We start from the raw sequence: 17,856 nt of genomic DNA on the forward strand, positions 1-17,856 counted from the left end.
TTTGGATGCAAGGTCCGTTTTCTTTGTTATCTTGACAGAGTTAATTCTCCATCTTCTGTTTTCCTCTTTTGTGTTACATGAAACACAAACTTCAGGGTCTGTGAGGTAAATTTTCAGTAATAATAATAGAGGTAAAATAACACAGTGTCAAATTTTAAGAACTAAAGTTAACTAGACACATGAATGAACCAACAACTGAAATGTACAGAACTGACTGCCAGCAAAACCCATCAATTTGCATTTTGCTAGGTCAGGCGGTTACTATGGCAGGGGAGGTGTTGCTAATGGCAAAATTAATTTTCCTTTCTATGCTGAACAATGGCATTCAGCCTTTCCCTTCACCCTGGGGTACTTTCTGTTTTCCCTGCAGTTAGCTTTTTGAGGTGTGAGAGGAACGCTAGGCAAGAGGGCACTGAGCTCCTTTTAGACCACTCTGGAGCTTTCTCAAGCAAGTCTCTGTCCCATCCAAAGGTGATGTGGTGGCTCTGTGGGGCAGCTGTGACCAGGCAGCCCAGCACTCAGGCAGCACACTGCTGATCCCAGAGCACTATTACTGAGGGACCAGCTTTGCTCCTCACGTTTAAAAAGCGGCGAGGCGAGCCTCGCACATTCCCCAGGCCCCCTGCCCGCTCCTAAGATGGCCGCCCACCCGCTTCCAAAATGGCTGCGGAGCACTCGCCCCGCGGGGCGTCGCTATGGCAGCGGCGGGCGCGCTGCCGGCCGGGCGGGCCCGGGCGGCGGCACCGGGCGCTGAGGGGGACCAGGGCGGTGGTGTGGCGGCGGGACCATGCCCCTGGCTGCCTACTGCTTCCTCCGGGCCGTGGGGAAGGGCAGCTACGGGGAGGTGAGCCTGGTGCGGCACCGGCACGACAGCAAGCAGGTAGCGAGGGGCCCGGGCCCGCCCTGAGGGGAGCGGGGGGCTGGGCCTGGCTGGGTTTGCTCCCTTGTGCATGGAGTCTTTTAGTAAAAGTTTAAAGAAGACGGTTGGCTGGTTTGTGTAATGTAAACAAACACAATAATCTAAAAGTTTTCTTTTTTTTTTTTCTTTCTTTCTTTTTTTTTTTTTCTTTTTTTTTTTTTTAATGCCTCATTTTGGGGAGGAAGACCTTCATCTGGTAGTCAATTAAATACACGCGGGTCTGTTTAGCACAGAGTACAGGAGGTTGCTGTTGGCTTGTTACTGTTAACTTCTTCTCGTTGAGACTTGGAGGCGTGACAAATAAAAATGATAGTAAGGATGGAAAAAGCTGGCGTTGGCTTTCCATAACAGTCAGCTCTGCTGGAGGAAGACAGGGCTTGTGCTCGCTGTATTGACTGCAGCAGAACCCAGCAAAGTTTTGGTCGTGGCTCAGTTAAAGCATAACATTTTGTTGCACGCATTTTTGTTGGGTATTTGACATAAATCTGGCTTGCCTGGCCAAAAAGGTTCGCAAGAAACTGCAAGAGGCTACAGAAATGGGGATGGTGAGCAGCCACAGAGCAGTATGACAGAGGCCTCAGGCCTGAGCCTTGTGCCCAGGGTCTGGCAGGAGGTGCTGGGGGAAGCATTTGTGCAGATCAGATCCTCCTTTTTGGGGGAAGCCAGGGAAGAGCTGGGCACTCAAAGGCAAATCCCTACCACCAGGGGGCTGGTGGCAGTGAGGGCAGTGCTTGCTCCCACCATGCACAGTGTGGTGTCCTCAAAGGGCTGCCAACCTCACTGTCCCAAAAGTAAACAGTACCTGGAGGTGACTTTCTGCTGTACGCAGGTCCTTGGATTTCAACTCTTTGTCATGCTGATCGTTAACACTGGCAACAGCCTCGCTTCCTTATCGTTGGTATTTTAACTTAAATATTTGATGCGTTGTCATGTGTCTTATCTTGTGCCAACAGTGCTTTTATAAACATTTTTTTTCTCCAGCAGGATGAGTAGGATTTTTAGTTGTCACTTTTGCAGAGTGCTGTGTGTTCTCTGAAAAAAAATATATATATTTTGTTCAATTGTACTTGCTGTTAGATAAATGTTGTTTTTTGTTGAGGGGATTGAGTGGCTCCGGGTGTTAAAGCTTAATAAATAAATAAATCCAATTTACAAATAATTTGGTGTCAAGTAAGGTAGAAGAGCATTTCAATAGATTTTGTGGGAATCTTTCTAGAGTAATATCTTAATTAAACCAAATGCAGGCAATGCCAAATTTCAAGTTACGCTTTGTGTATATTTCTTGCATTTTCGTCATATGTAGTCTGGAGACAGAATGCTGAAATAAAGCTAAAAGCTCTTGCTTTCCATCCCCAAAGATAAGCTTTAGTTGGCTTGTCACATAGAACACAGTAGTTGCAATATTTCTATTTTATTTTAAACTTAGATGATGCAGTGCATGATTAGTTTCGTTATATTTCCCTTTGGAGCTGTGTGTCACAAGTTACAAGAATTGAGGAGCTTGTCCAGCAGACTTCTGAAGTGCAAAACCATGCTCAAAATTTGGAAGTACTGTTGCTTTCTGCGTAATTGGTTCCCTTGCTGTATAGGGGGTAGTCCTCCTCAACACTGATCAAATGTGCTGGACTGAGCTAATATGGCCCACCTAGGAAGTAGGTAGCCTAAGCAGTTGAATTAAACAGAACAGAAATTGAGTAAGAAAGTATTATTTTAAATGTTTTGAAATTAAAAACTCTCAGGTAAGAATGGGGTCAGGTGTGTATATACCATGACATGGCTCTTCCATGAGAAGCTGATTCCCTAGAAGTGATTACCACAAAATTTACATCAGAAAGGGGACTAGGTCAGCCCTAAATATTGGTGCTGTGTATGATTTGTATGCACCATGGATTTTATTGCCTCATCTTTGGCTTCAGCGATACTTCTGCTGAAATCTGATATTCTCTGCGAATATGTCTGTTGTAGTATATACTAAGGAGAATAAATAGCAGCTTTCATGAGACCTTGTGGCTCTTTTAGTGTGACCAAGGGACTTCCTTCTGATTAGTTTATTTTTGAATAAGTTTAAACCTGCATATACAGAACCTCATAAATGCAACAGATAGATAGTATGGTTATCTGATGCCTAGGTCAAGTTTAACCTAAGTTACATCTGCTTTCAAGCGTGAGGGAATGTGTGTGTGTATATATACATGTATATATATATTTTCTTTTCCAGAGTAATCCTAATGGTACCAGTCCTCCTGACTGCCTCTCTGCTTGCTCCATTTCCGTTTGTGATGGAAGCTTTTCTCCTGTGGTTCACTGTTTTGTAGTCTTTGCTTTAGATTTGGGAATTTCCTAGAGTTTCTACATAGTAACTTTCATCTCTGATGATATTATCTTACAATTTCTTTTACAGTATGTCATCAAAAAGTTAAACCTTAAAAATGCTTCCATCCGGGAGAGGAAAGCAGCAGAGCAAGAGGCACAGTTGTTATCCCAGTTGAAGCACCCAAACATAGTTGCCTACAGAGAGTCCTGGCAGGGGGAAGACGGACTGTTATATATTGTTATGGGCTTCTGTGAAGGAGGAGATCTGTACCACAAACTCAAGGAGCAGAAGGGCAAGCTTTTGCCAGAGAGTCAGGTGGTGGAATGGTTTGTCCAGATTGCGATGGCATTGCAGGTAAGATGCAAATAACTTCGTTATTTTAAGATTAAAAAAAATGTCTCTTTCTGCATTTAAAAATTCCACAGTTAGGCTACACAGTTTGAATTCAAGTCTGGCAGTGTTAGCATCAAAGTACAATGGTTATTAGTACATTGAACATGTTCATAGGGCATTTCAATCAAATTAACTTACTATTTTAGGTAAGAATTTGCTATCACATGTTATGTGTGCATCTCTTATCACAGTAGACAGTAGTAACCTCCACAGTGTTTGGAATTGTGGATCAAAATCACAAAATTTAGTGGTTTTTGTTTTGGTTTTTGTTTTTTTTAAAAAAAAGCTTTCAGGAGTATGTTGTGTTCTGTGATTTCACTAGTGTTTTTAAATGGTAAATTTAAACTGCAAATTCATTTTTATTAAGTATTATCTCAGTAATATAAGTGGTGGTTATCATACTTTAATAGAGTAAAAAAGACAAGCTAGAATTATTAACACTGAGAGGTAAGAAATGTGACAAAATTCTATGTTAAAGTTGCCTCCTGTGGCCAGATACATGCACATCAACAGCAGTGCCTGTTTTTGCTTAATATAAGTCTAATCTTTTTCTTTATTTAGACAACATCACAATGTACATGTATTTTCTGCCAAAACTTTGTACTAAAGACTAAGCCATGTTTGTCAAGAAATGGAGGTAGCAGAAGTGTGTTAGAGTTTGAGCCTTAGCCTTACATTTTTATTTCCTTTTTTTTTTTCTGGTGCGTCACTAACAGCAGTCATTTTGCTTTTATAGGGATATTTGTGTCTTTGCTGTGTTTGTGTTTTCCCTCTTTGACTCTCATAACTTGATTTTAATTTTCAGTGGAGAAACACTTTTGTTATTTAACTCCATCTATACTTTTTTCTTCCCCTCCTAGTATTTACATGAAAAGCACATTCTGCACAGAGATCTTAAAACTCAAAATGTTTTTCTGACACGAACAAATATAATCAAAGTGGGTGACCTGGGAATAGCCAGAGTGCTGGAAAACCAATATGACATGGCCAGCACTCTCATAGGCACACCGTACTACATGAGCCCTGAACTCTTTTCTAACAAGCCCTACAATTGCAAGGTACAGTAAGTTAATGCAAATATTGTTTCTAATTCATTAAGCAACTTATTTTGTAATGCCTGAGGATATTACAATCCTAAGTATTATTTTTAATTTATTACTGCTTTTGACTCTTTTTAATGTCCTCAGAGAAAAAATAGGAGAGAAATTGGCATGGACCTTTATTTCTGAAACTGTGTTTGCTGCAGTGGGTGACAATTACTAGCATGTGATACGTTATCACAGCCAAGGTGTTCAGCAGTCTGCCTGGACCTATAGCATGCCATTGTAAACAACACAGCTGTCTAATAGAGGCTAATATATTTTTCTAAATTATTATATAACAGCCAGGAAGCTTTATGTTCAACAGCAGCATTAAAAAAATAAAATAGAGGAATGAGCAGCGTCACTGTGAATTTAAAATAAAATAAAATGTGCTTTAGAGCACATAAAATGTGCTCTAAAGAGCACAAGATTAATCAAGATTAAAAGAGTGGGATTGAAGCCAAAAATTTACAATGAAATTTGTTCTTAATTAGTTTATTGCCATATAATAAGCCTCTTTGAAGACTTTTGAAGGTGATTAAATATGAAGATAAAACTTCTACCTGTATTACAAAGCTCCTAAACTCTTTTTTTTTTTTTTTTTCCCTCATTTTTTTTCAGTCTGACGTTTGGGCATTAGGCTGCTGCGTTTATGAAATGGCTACACTGAAACATGCCTTTAATGCTAAAGACATGAACTCTTTGGCTTATCGAATTATTGAAGGAAAGGTAAAAATGTATAAAATATTTTTATCAGTGCTTGGATTATCTAGTATCTTGAGACAACTGTTTCCAATTGGAAATAAATATTTTGTGTACTGCATGCAATGTCATGTATTGTGTAAGACTGGTATTTCCTGGTGGTATATGATGTAATACAAGACTCAGGAAGGTAGTAACTTTTAGTTATTGCTAGGGTCTGTTACCCTTTTGTGCAATTACTGTACTAATGAATTTTCAGAGTTCTGAGATGATCGACTTATTCATTTACTTCTGGCTTAAACGTTGTACAAAGATTTACGTCACTGTTCACATGATGGCCATTTCCATGTTAGGTAAGACTTATACACCAAAGCAAGAAAGACATTTAAATAATGAAGTTAAAACAGATTTAATGTATATAAATCTCTTGCATCTATTCACAGAACTCTAACTGCTGATATCAATTAAAAAAAAAAATGTAGAGAACACACTTGAAATTTCTATGTTCTGTTTGATGGGTAGTTAAGTACTTTGGAATCTATCATTGAATGAGTAATTGGACTACTTATGCTGAGTATCTAGCTGAATCTAACTGCTGTGCATAAATAAATAATCTAGCATTAGCCCCTGATGACAAATAAGTTAAATAATAGCAGGCTTCCTATTCCTTTTACAGCTACCACCCATGCCAAAGGATTACAGCCCACATTTGGTAGAAATCATACGAACCATGCTCAGTAAAAAGCCTGAAGAAAGGCCTAGTGTGAAAAGCATACTAAGACACCCATATATCAAGCACCAAATTTCTTTGTTTTTGGAAGCCACGAAGGCGTAAGATATTTTCATTTGAGTGTTTTTATACAAAATATTCGTGTTTACTGTTACCTTTGTTTTACAACTTTTCCTATTTTTTATAGCAGGATAACATTAGTTCTGTTGTGTGCAGATGCAAACCAATGAACATGTGTGTTTCTTTAGAGTCTTGGAGAAAGACGAGAGAGAATGGAAAATAGTTATTCTGGCAAATACAGACTAAATCTGTGCAATGGTTTGGATTGCATTGCTTATTCAGAGAAAAGGGGGGAAAAAAAAGCACCAGTATTTTCAAGAAAGTGATGGGAAATACCCATCCTTCTGTTTGGTTCTTTGAGGCCCTTTATCATCTGGAAGTTATACCAAGTTTCTCTTGGTTTTCACTGATTTAATTATTTTTCGTTTTCAAGCTTGGTCAGTTATTTTACTGCATCCATATAGGAGTAGTCTTGGTGCTGTACAGAACAAATGTACGCTGCTGCTAGGGTCTGCATAGTGTTTATAAACTCCTTTTATGGAGGTGAAAATGAGCACATTGTACAAGGTCTGTTGAAAAAGTCTAGTATCTTGTATTCTGTGTATGTAAGCTGTTTGGATTAGATTTTTATTTTTTTTAAATTAGTATAAAGAAATACCTTAAGGTCTTGGTGGTGGTCGTTGACTGAGCAACTTTTATTCTTGTTTGTTCGCTTGTTTTTACAGGAAAGCAGCCAAAAGTCATAAGAAAACAGCAGATTCTAAACTTAAAGATCCTTGTTCTGTGGTCTCAGTAAAGAAAGAAACTTGTAACAGGAATGTGACACCCGAAAACCACTCCTTTGAGCAAGCCAAGAAATACAAAGTTGTAAGATATATTCCCTCCTCCCCACAATTTTTTTTTTTTTTTTTTTAAGAAAAAATACATTGAGAGATGTGTGTGTGTGTGTGTGTGGTTTTTTTTTTGTTGTTGTTGTTTTTAAATAATATGGAATGTCTTGGGCATTCATGAAAACATGGAACTGATCCCTAGTGGTATGTAAAATTCACATTAATGAAGGAATAGTGTTCAGGCAAGAATGGAAGTAAATAAAAAGCTGTGGGTCAGTAAAACTAATTGCAGTATCTTATCTATAAGATATCAACTAAACAACATGCAGGTTTTCATTTGTGGGCCATTATGTGAATTATTTCTATATGAATCTGCAGTTGTATTGATGTACTTAATTTTTGTATGCAGCATGTTTATAAACAAATATTTCTACATTTCTCATGAAGGATTTGAGGTTAAATATTTTTTTCAAATATTTGATGACAAGTGGTAATCATTTTCAAATCTATATGGTTTTGACTGGAAAAAAAAATAATTATAGTTAGACCACAAAATTATTTATTGTTGGAATTATTTCTGGAGGTTAGAATGAATCTTACGTTGTGATTAATCTTGTGCATGTTTGTTTATTTTGTTTTGTTATTTTGGAATGGCTCTGTTATTGTGGGTTTAAGCTTACAGTGTAGAAAAACTGAATGTTTGGTGGAGTAGCTCTTGAAGAATTATTGGTACTTGTTGGCTCCTTCCTTACAGAGGAGCCAAGTGAATATAACTTTTCTTTCATGGTCCTGGTGAAATGTGGGTGTATAAGCCCATGCCTGAAATATATAATCTGAAATGCAGTCTATATCTCTTTAAAAACGTGGGTTGCAGCATTTTTGAAGCTCTTAATCTGTAATTGATGATAATTTCACTACAGTTCACATAAATTAGTATGTTAATGATGTTTCCTCAATTGTTTGGAATATACTTTCTTATGTGCATAATGCCCAAAAGGTAATTCTTATTTTTGTTTGTTTGCTTTTCTTGTAATTCTAGAATGAAGAAGACTGCATCATCAAATATAAAGCCACTAAATTTTGTGCCCCAGAGAAATCACCTGTTGAGTTGAAAACAAAACCAAGCAGTAATGATTCAAACAGCCTGGGAGAGTCTTTAGCTACAATCAGTGAAGTGAATATTGATATCTTAACATCTGAAAAGGGGACCTATGAAATTGAGAAGTGCGGCAGTGATCATATTCCTGAGAATAATAAAGCAAAATGTGTAAATGTTCCAGGGAATTCTAAAATAATATCTAGTAGTCCACCAGTTAAGACTGATGGACTACAGAAAAAAACAAAGCAAGCTTTTAAAGCAGAAAGTGCTGTGCCTAAGCTGTCGTCTCTTGCTGCTGTAGAAGATGATGATACTCTGAGACTCCTGCAGCCCATATCAGAAGACCAAAAGCAAACTGACCTGGTAATGCCTTCATTCTTACATAGACTTTGAACTGGATTTAACTAATTGTCAGCTGTTAAAATGGAGGGAGTGGCTGCTCAAAATAGTTTCCTGTCCAAGTAGGATGCTGATGATGCCGTTGTTGGGATGGTTTAAATAGTTGGGAGCCTTGACTTCAGCTTTGAAAAGGCAACATGGTGGAGGAGTTTTAGGCTTACATCTAGATGAGGGAGATGCTGTTTTTACAAGGAACTAGAATTTTCTATTCCAGCTGAGAAAAGAGGTGTCAAGAATAGTTTTAGGATATCTTTGTTCTGTGTTCTAAGTAGTCCTGGCTAATCTCTTGAGCTGGTCCTGATCTGGATGGGCAACTGGAGTAAACAGCCAAATAAGTGGGACTTCCAGAGGCTTTTCTTTTGCATTCACAATTGTTTTAGTACATTCACTGAATGGTTTGGATAGTTAAATGGGTAGACTTAGGCCTAAGGTGCAAAGAGAACAGAGGACGGATTAAACAGCTCTTAGAGTTGCTTCCTGATTTATTCCACATACTCTTTCTCCCCCTTTCACTTTTTTATAGTCAGACACTTAATGAAATGTTGAAGAAGGCTGGAAAAAAAAAAAAAAAGGATGAGGAGTGGGAGAGAGATTGAAGGCAGACAGGTGATGAAGAGATGGGAAGAGGCATAAAAGAAAGGAGAAAGGAATGGTGATATGGAAATCTGGAAGATTTTGCTTGCCTGCTTTCTTTCCTTTCTCTTGAAGGCAGGATGTTTCCTGATGTTCTTAATTTCATTTATTCTTTCACTGTTTATGAAAATGTTGGTGGTTTGTAAAATCAGTGCGTCTAAAGAAATGTCAACTTCTTTCTAGGCTTCTGTAGTGCTGTTCTTTAGATAGTAACTGTCACAGAAATGCTGGCTAATTGTTTTTAACCTGTACTCTTTTCCAGTGTTAAAGGGGTCTTCTGAGACAACTGGGAAAAGTCTTGATCTCATCCTACTGAATCTCTAAAGTATCAGTTATAAACACAGCTCTTTCTCTCATGTCTTATACTTTGGATTTAAAGGTCTTACGTCTGTTCCTCTGGCTGTACAGCTGTCACTTCTGCATAGTCACTTGCAGCTGTTCTACTTTAGATGATGATTGCCTTTTCTTTACCTTTTGATCTATAAAATTTTCATACACACTTTTCTAATGAGAAATCATTACCTATTGCAGAGTTTGGATTCTACTGAAAAACTACTAGCACCATTTGTTCCTGTTGTAATTCAGGTAAGTGTCCTTCTTTGCAGGTTTTGTACCTTAAAAATACTGGTACAGCAGATATTTTTTTCTAACTGTCTGTCAAGGGTTTATTGTGATTGCACCTGTGGTATGTTAAGTTGGATGTAGTCCAAGTAGTAAAATGGCCTGTCCTGATTTTTTTCATTATTTTTGTTTTTTAAGAAGTGCCTACATTTTGAAAAAATACTTTACCTTCTTAGGATGATGTCTGTCATGGAGCTTCAGGAGATGCTCAGGAAAAAATTACTTCTCAGTTACAGCCTCATAGTTCTGCTCATGAACCCTCTCTATCACGGCAGCGACGGCAGAAGAAAAGAGAGCTAGCTGAAGTCTGTTCAGAAAAGGTGCAGAAAATAAAGATGATAAATCTGAATTCTCTCTCCTTGAAGACTATTTTACTCTTTAAAAATGGTACTCTTAAAAAAAAAAAGTGTTTTATGCTGTTCTTGTTTTATGTGCATCTGTGTAATTTCACTGATAATGAAATGCAGAACACTCAATATGTCCTTTATGAGCAGCCTTTGAAAACCTCAGCAAGCCTCACATGTGTGAGTTGGGCACATCAGATGGGTGCAAGGGAGCAGTGAAGTATTGTCTTTGCCTTTGCTGTGCTACAGTTTTTTCCTAGCAATTTCTGTTGGGACTTCCCAGAATGTTTGTGACTACAGAATACTCAGCAGTACATTTCCTGGCTGTTCATATAAGGCTGCTTGTAGCAAGCAGAAGACTACTAGTACTTTAGACAAGACACAAGTAAAGGCTGCCCTAGGCTTATGAGTGCAAACTGTAAAATGGAAATGTTGGCCCTTACATGTGCACCTAAGACAGATCTCCTGTCAGTGCTTCCACAAGGAGCAGAGAAACTTCTTTGTGGAAAGGCATAGTATGAAAAATAGTCTGGGAGGAGGGGAATGAAATTTAGGGATGGAGAGAAGGGAAGTGGATGCAAGCAGAAGTGTAGAGAGGGAGAGATGAAATTAGGAGTTGTGAAGAGAGGTATCAGTAGGATCCCAAACCTCTGTCATCCAGCCTTATAATGCAAGAATGTCTTTAGTTTGCAGAAAACTTTTAATTAAAAACAACTATAAATTCGTGCTTGTTTCTCTTTCAAGTTCAGAGCAGCTGCTCATCAGCCTTCACCTTTTCCCTCCAATGTGAATGCAAAGACAGTACAGAGATGTGCAGAGGAGTATTGTGCTGAAGTATCTGAATCTGTAAACAGCACCAAAAACAGTCAAGTTGCCATTTCAAAGGTTAGTTCTAAATACTGTGACACCATATTTTTGTCTCTCATTGCTTTTGAGCAGATTGTTCCTGGAGCGCATGCACAGTGAGTAAAGAAATAGATAGTAACTTCCTACCTGATGAGACCATCTAGTCCATATTGGATGAGAGGCTTCTGTGTTGAAAAAGGGAGTTCACAGGCTTCTTTTCTACAGTGTACATTAGTCTTGTTTCTATAACAAATAATACAGCATTTGTTAGATAATGAGAAGGTCTACTCTAGTAGGTCTTCTGCATCAGTCGAAGGAAGCTTTTTTTTGTTGTTGTTTTATAGCTGATAGATAACCAAAGCCATCGTGACAATTGCTAATTACTGTCAAATTAACTTATTTTAAAGGAGCGGCCCTTGTCAGCAAGAGAACGAAGGCGGCTAAAACAGTCTCGGGAAGAGATGTTTCCCTCTGGTAATTTTTATGTTCGCATGTTAGATCAGCTGATAACTTCTCTGAGAAGAAATTCTAACTTGCTGTCAGTTCTTCACTAACATCTTGAGAAAGATGCACTACGGGTGTTAGTTCTGTGTCAAATAAAACATTCTGTTAACATCTCTGTATCCTTCTAATTCTTATTTAGTTGTGTTTGTTTGTGCCCAGTGGTGACAACTTGTATTTGAAATGTATCTGAAGCACGGAATATACACCTTTCAGATAGAAGCTTCGGTGTTTTCTGTTAGCAGACTACCTACCTGCCTGTCTTTTCCCACGTGATAGACTTTTTCTTGCATGAGCATGAAACTAATTCAAAATACAAGCAGCTAAGTTATAAATATTGTAAAAATGTCATCCTTTCAGTGATTCCAGCAAGACGAACAGCAAATAGTGCAGTAGTTGAAGGAAAATCACAAACGGAAAATCATGTTAAAGTTGCTCAGTCCTCATCAGATCCCAGTATTTCTCAGGTAAACTGGGGTCATCTGCTTTTGAAATATGTCAACACAGGCACAATTCGGGAAGAAAAATAAAAGAAAAATGTCAGTCGATAAGAGTGCACATTTCTCTGCATATATTGCTTTATATGGCCTTGGGTACAGTATAGATCTGTAATCTGCCTTTTTGTTTGGCTAGTTCAGCTTAAAATTCCAGGCCTGCTGTGCATTTTCACTCCACTTGTGAGATCCCTCAGTCTTTGTCCCTCACAGACAGGGCTAACTGTTCTGGACTGTCTGAATTGCACTGTTTGTTTCTGTTTGTTTTTTGTTGTTGTTGTGTTTTTTTTTGTTATTTATTTGTTTTGGTAGGGAAAAAATACATTGAGAACTGTGTTTTGGTTGTAGATGAATCACCTATTTTTGTTTAATCTTAGGAACACGCTACCTTCAGCATCATACATCTAATTTTGCTTAGGTAGTAGTGTTTGAACATCGCATTTTAATATGCAGTCACGTTAAGTGGATATGTTTATGTGCTGAGAATAAGAAATTGTTGCTAAAAGAAAACTGAATAGTTTATGTTGCTATCGGTGTTGTCTGATTAAAATGTCTTGTTTAACATCATGAACATGTATTAGGCAAATTCTTCAACATCTGGGGAATGTTATTAATACTCATAGTTGTAAAAGAAATTTTATTCTTAAATTCAAAGTCTAGGCTTTTTTTTCCTCAATCCAGCAGTTGCATGGAAGGTGTTTGGCGTGTTTCATCTGCATATATATGCTTCTAACTGATACTGAAATGCAAAACTTGATCTGCATTCACAAATTGATATTACATAAGTTTAGTATGCACTAGTTGGATGTGCTTATGCTAGTGATGCTTTTGTGTGTGGTGCTGTGCACTCAACAGAAGACTGTAGAGACAGAAGTGGTTAAAGTCACCTTATATATATCCCTTGCATGTAATATATATATATATGTATGTATGTATATATTTAGGGAATGCTGGAAACTTAACTAATAATAATAAAAGTATTTAAAATCTTTGTGTTAAAGACCAATAGGTGGGCTAAGGATAATGAATATATAATATAGTTGGCTAAGAACTGACAAGCATATGTGATTGGATAGTTTTAATAGAGGCACTTGGTAAAGCACTTAGTTGTTAAAACTGTATGACCAAGTAAGCACTCTATGAACAAATAAGCATTTCATAAAGTTTGTTCATGATGTCCCATGTATTAGCTTGTTTTTAAAAGCAAAGGTTACCCCTGCTGAATATTATCACTGTCTCACTGTCTGTAAAAGTACTTTATTGAAAGGGTTCTTTTCCATGTAAAAAAGTAGTTCATGCCGTATTGATAAAGTACTTCTGAAAATTAGAATTCTTGTCTATCTCTTCTACTCTCTCTTCATGTAGAAAAACAGAGTGACCCATTGCCTTTCTGATGAGGAGTTAAGCTCTTCCACAAGCTCTACAGATAAGTCTGATGGAGATTCCAAGGAAAAGTAAGTATTTGGTGTAATACTATGCAAGAGTTTTATCTGCTGTACTGGACCTTGACTTGGAATGGGGAAAAAAAATTGCAGGCATTACTTTCACAATTTATCTCTACATAGTGCTTCTTCAAGCACTATGATACATAAAGAAAACAAACTTCATTTGATTGTTGTCCTTCTGTGGCAATAAACTTTTTGTGCTGCACATCCTGGGATATGTGATTGTGAAGCTGTTTTTTTGGCAAATCAGGCTTCTCAGGAAAACAATCTTCCAGCATCAAAGGGCGTGTTACTGTCAGGATCCTTTAAAAGCATGGTGCAAAGGTGCCAACATGTTTCCTTTCCAATGTGAATGAGGCTGAAATAGCTTATTTCACGTTTTGTCAATGTGAGCAGCTTCTTCAAGAAATCTTATTCATTGCATTACCACGAGTGCAGCTATGCTGGCAGCAGTAGCTGAAAGGATTGTACATTTTTGCTAGATTGTTGGATTCTGATCCATTATTAGCTGAAATACTACTGATGCTGCTGCTGATAAAATGGCATCACAAGAAGTAATTTAACATGGAATACGTAGCAGGACCTCAGTAAACTTACTGAAAATCTACTGAATGCAAGGTGGAAGCTGCATCATACAGGTACTGAATTGCATCTCACTTCTTTCCTAGAAAAAGCAGTATGAATGAAGTGAATGACTTGGTGCAGCTAATGACTTGGACACTGAAAATGGACTCTAAGGAGAATTCTGAACACTGTGTAGCCTCGACTCCAGCCCCGGAATTTAAACTTCATAGAAAATACCAAGACACTTTGAATTTGCATGGAAAATCACCTGATGAATCAGAGGAATTCAAATTTCAAGAGATTCCTTCAGGTCTGTTGGTCTGTTACTACTTTAAATGAATGGTTGGCTAATTGAAAACCTGCTAGTGGGCAACAGAAGGCAATCAATACACTCTTACTACTTCCAGATATTAACAGCTTTCTAAATAATTTTGTGTACAGAACCGCTCTAGTTGCGATTTACTTGCCAATGAAAGGAGTGTGATCGATCTGTGTAATTATTAATGAAGAGAGAAAACTGACCTGCAGTACAGTTTCTTCAATGTGACTTGTGCTGATGTTCAGTATTTGGAAATAAGATTTTTAAGACATTCTGTAGTAAAACTGCTTTGTGAATTGTGGATAAAGCTGAATTGTGCATAGAGCACAAGTCAGCCTTAAACACAGCGAAGGGTTGTACAACAGTAGAATTTCATTCTTATTGATTTATTATTAAAATATTTGGATGGTATTCTACTATTAGAGAATTTTTTGAATGAAAAATATTTTGCACAGGAACCACCTGAAATGAAGTTACAGAGACCTAATAGTGTGCATCATGCCTGCTGTGACTGCGTACTGTCCAGTGTCTTAAGAGCTAGCATCTGAGTGATGTACCACGGTTATTGATCATTATTTATCTACATGAGCAGAGGGCTGGAGCACCTCTCCTATGAAGAAAGCTTGAGGGAACTGGGCTTGTTTAGCCCGGAGAAGAGAAGGCTCCGGGGGGACCTCATTGTGGCCTTCCAGTACATGAAGGGAGTCTATAAACAGGAGGGGGAATGCCTGTTTAGATGTGTTGATAGTGATAGGATAAGGGGGAATGGTTTTAAACTAAGATGGGAGACTTACGTTAGATATTAGAAAGCAGTTTTTCACTCAGAGGGTGGTGAGGCACTGGAACAGGTTGCCCAGGGCGGTTGTGGATGCCCCATCCCTGGAGGCATTCAAGGCCAGGCTGGATATGGCTCTGGGCAGCCTGCTCAGGTGGTTGGCAACCCTGCTCAGAGTAGGGGGGTTTAAACTAGCTATCTTTAAGGTCCTTTTCAATCCAGGCCATTCTATGATTCATTCTGTGTTCTGACTAGCTAGCTATATGGTTACTTCATGCAAATTGTCAAGTGGTCTTCTGTGGTAATAGTGTTGTCCCATATTCTTCTAGGCAGAGTATGAAAACTGAGTACAGTGAAACTAATTATTACTGCAGCAGTTTTTAAATTGTAGTTTATTTTTGGTAATTATTATTTTCTGTAGATGTTTTATCAGGTCCTGAGAAGATTAGGAGATTGGTTGAAATCCTGAGATCTGATGTGGTGCAAGGATTGGGAGTGAAACTTCTTGAGAAGGTGTACAGCATTATGGAAGAAGATGATGAAGTCAAAAGAGAGGTGAATGCCTTGCCTATTACTTATCTGGGTTTATAAGAAATTAATTTTGATCGCTCTTTTTCCAAAAAGTGTTTATATACTCACTGGCAGACAAAGACCTAAGAATACTGTAATTTTCAATCTTAAACAAATTTGATTCTGAATATAGACCACCTTTAATTACACATTCTTCAGGAACCATAGGAGCTTTAGAATTATACCATGGTCCCCGAGTTTGTGGAAAATGAAAGGGACGTGAGTCATTCTATTCCGATTCTCCATTAATGATTTCCTTTTGAATTGTAATTTTGTCTTCATATTACTTGCACGATTTCCATTATGTCCAAAGTGAGAAAGTATTTAATATCTGTTTCTAATAGAGGTCAGTGAACAATACCTCTACCTCATTTGATTCAAAACTTACTGCATGGGTAAATACAACCATACAGCCATGTGATTTATACGTAAAATTGTTAGGTGCAATTTAGAACATCTTTTGCCTTCAGACAACAGACTCTTTCTCCCTTTTTCTTGCCTTGCCTCTATGTAGTAAAACTTTACCTGCTGCTTTCAGCTGAATGCTTTGATTAATATTTAGTTAGTTCAGCTAATATTTTGGTTGTTCCTGCTTTTTTTGATATCAGTGATTTTAGTGTTTTTTTTTCTTGTGTTCTAAATAGCTGCAGCTGCGGGAGCATATGGGAGACAAGTACACAAGTTACAGTGCCAAGGCACGCCATCTGAAATTTCTTGAAGAAAATGTGAAGTTCTGACTGGAACCTTTTCCTTGGTAGTAAAGAGGACAGATTTCTATCTTGTTGGATAGATTGGACCAGCTTAAAAAGCATATTTATCCATTGACCTCCTCTGCTGGATGAACTTTCAAAAAACGTTTAGTTTGTAGTAGTATTTTTCATATTAAAGTGAAAACCAGGCTCTCACTTTTTCAGAAGAGAAACTGTTTCATTTTTATTCCCTTAATGAAACGTTAATTTTTTAATAGATGCAAAGAGAGATGGGTACCAAGCTTTGTATAAAAAGGAGTGTCAAAAAAAACAATGGTTTAGTTTGAATTTATCATAACAAAAGGTTTTTTATGGTGATATGCTAAATATGGTAATAGAAGCTATGCCAGGGCTATGGTGTAGACTGATGGATGGTAAACTATTACATCAAACAGTTGTGGAGAGTTAGCAGGGAGAAACAACTATTAATTTCCATAGCACCAAAAAGCCCTGTGGGTTCTTTAAGTAAATTGCCAAGTGCTGAAGGGATGGTTGCATTGCTTTTAAGCAGTGAGCACTGCCTTTGGTTTTGAGTTGTACTGCTAGGGCAGCCGCAATGTTGGTGGAGAGCATTTGGTAACTGGATAAAGTATGTCTGAAAGGAACACAGCCGTGGTTACCATGGTCCCTGCTTGGAGGAGTCCCTTTGCCTTACAAGTACTGATTCCTTTTAGGAATTAAAGTGCCCAAGACCAGGGCCACTCAGAGTGATAGGTATCTTAGCTTTTCTCTTTCCATGCACCTGGACTGTGTTGCTACACAATACCTGGGCATTGTCAAGTGAGATCACTGTTGAAAAAACTCATGTCTTTTTTAAAGGATTAAAAGGATAAAGGGAACTGAATTTGTAAAACAAAGCTTCAGTCTCCCTTGTGGGTGGTGGCACTTAAAATATTTAAGCAGGTCGTGGACAATATCACAGTAAGTTACAATATTTAGGCAGATCGTGGAAATAAGTCATAGTGGTCAAAAGGTGCAACAGCTATGGATCCCGCTGCCTAATACTTAACTAGATGATGAAGTTATGAGGTTTCAAGAGTGGTTGTATTATGTAGAGTAAAGCTGTTACTTTCTCCTCCCACATAAATTTATTTTACACAGAAAATGTCACCCTGTGCTATCCTATCCTGCAAAAGTTTCCAGTTCTTAGGATTTTTCAAAACTGTGGTGGGTACTGGTTTACAGGACTTGTTTCAACCTGGCACTACTGACAGCTTCTTTTACAAGTGGTTAGAAATACTTTTACAGAAGTGTAGCTGCATATTGTCTTCCAGCTTATGGCAATAGCTTAACTATACTTTGATTCAAGGGCAGTCTTCCTTTTCAGTAAAATACTTGAGTGAGTTGAGAACTCACAGAGCCTCAAGTTTATCACCCCACACCCACCTTCATACTCTGAACTGATCTTATGTACTCATGACAATGTACAAAATAGTACAGAGAAAAAAAACAACCACTGAGCCAAGC

The 17,856-nt window shown here is 38.0% G+C and overlaps 1 protein-coding gene across 3 annotated transcripts; it reads left to right on the forward strand.

Annotated features, from left to right (window-relative positions):
- The first annotated feature begins 673 nt into the window (after nucleotides 1-673).
- On the forward strand, nucleotides 674-17,842 carry NEK4 (NIMA related kinase 4). 3 transcript variants are annotated; one of them, XM_027467316.3, is made up of 16 exons: nucleotides 674-880; nucleotides 3,321-3,587; nucleotides 4,487-4,684; nucleotides 5,330-5,437; nucleotides 6,087-6,241; nucleotides 6,926-7,067; nucleotides 8,070-8,492; nucleotides 9,693-9,746; nucleotides 9,959-10,102; nucleotides 10,871-11,011; nucleotides 11,380-11,446; nucleotides 11,834-11,940; nucleotides 13,333-13,421; nucleotides 14,081-14,286; nucleotides 15,504-15,625; nucleotides 16,285-17,842. In XM_027467316.3, the coding sequence occupies exons 1-16, from the start codon at nucleotides 788-790 to the stop codon at nucleotides 16,375-16,377; spliced, it is 2,409 nt and encodes an 802-aa protein (XP_027323117.2). In that variant the 5' UTR covers nucleotides 674-787; the 3' UTR covers nucleotides 16,378-17,842. The 3 variants fall into 3 exon arrangements, with proteins under 3 accessions (XP_027323117.2, XP_027323118.2, XP_021131853.3); XM_027467317.3 differs by having other exon boundaries at nucleotides 674-844; nucleotides 15,492-15,625; XM_021276178.4 differs by having other exon boundaries at nucleotides 675-880; nucleotides 15,492-15,625.
- Nucleotides 17,843-17,856: the final 14 nt, after the last annotated feature.

The sequence above is a fragment of the Anas platyrhynchos genome, chromosome 13, assembly GCF_047663525.1.
Source record: "Anas platyrhynchos isolate ZD024472 breed Pekin duck chromosome 13, IASCAAS_PekinDuck_T2T, whole genome shotgun sequence".
NCBI lineage: Eukaryota > Metazoa > Chordata > Aves > Anseriformes > Anatidae > Anas > Anas platyrhynchos.

What these genes read in the sequence shown, in the direction of transcription:
- NEK4 (XM_021276178.4), top strand. Translation starts at nt 788, where the DNA reads ATGCCCCTGGCTGCCTACTGCTTCCTCCGGGCCGTGGGGAAGGGCAGC. An exon ending in AAGCCAAGAAATACAAAGTT is followed by an intron (nt 7,068 to 8,069) that starts GTAAGATATATT and finishes TTGTAATTCTAG; the next exon opens with AATGAAGAAGACTGCATCAT. An exon ending in GGAAGAGATGTTTCCCTCTG is followed by an intron (nt 11,447 to 11,833) that starts GTAATTTTTATG and finishes TCATCCTTTCAG; the next exon opens with TGATTCCAGCAAGACGAACA.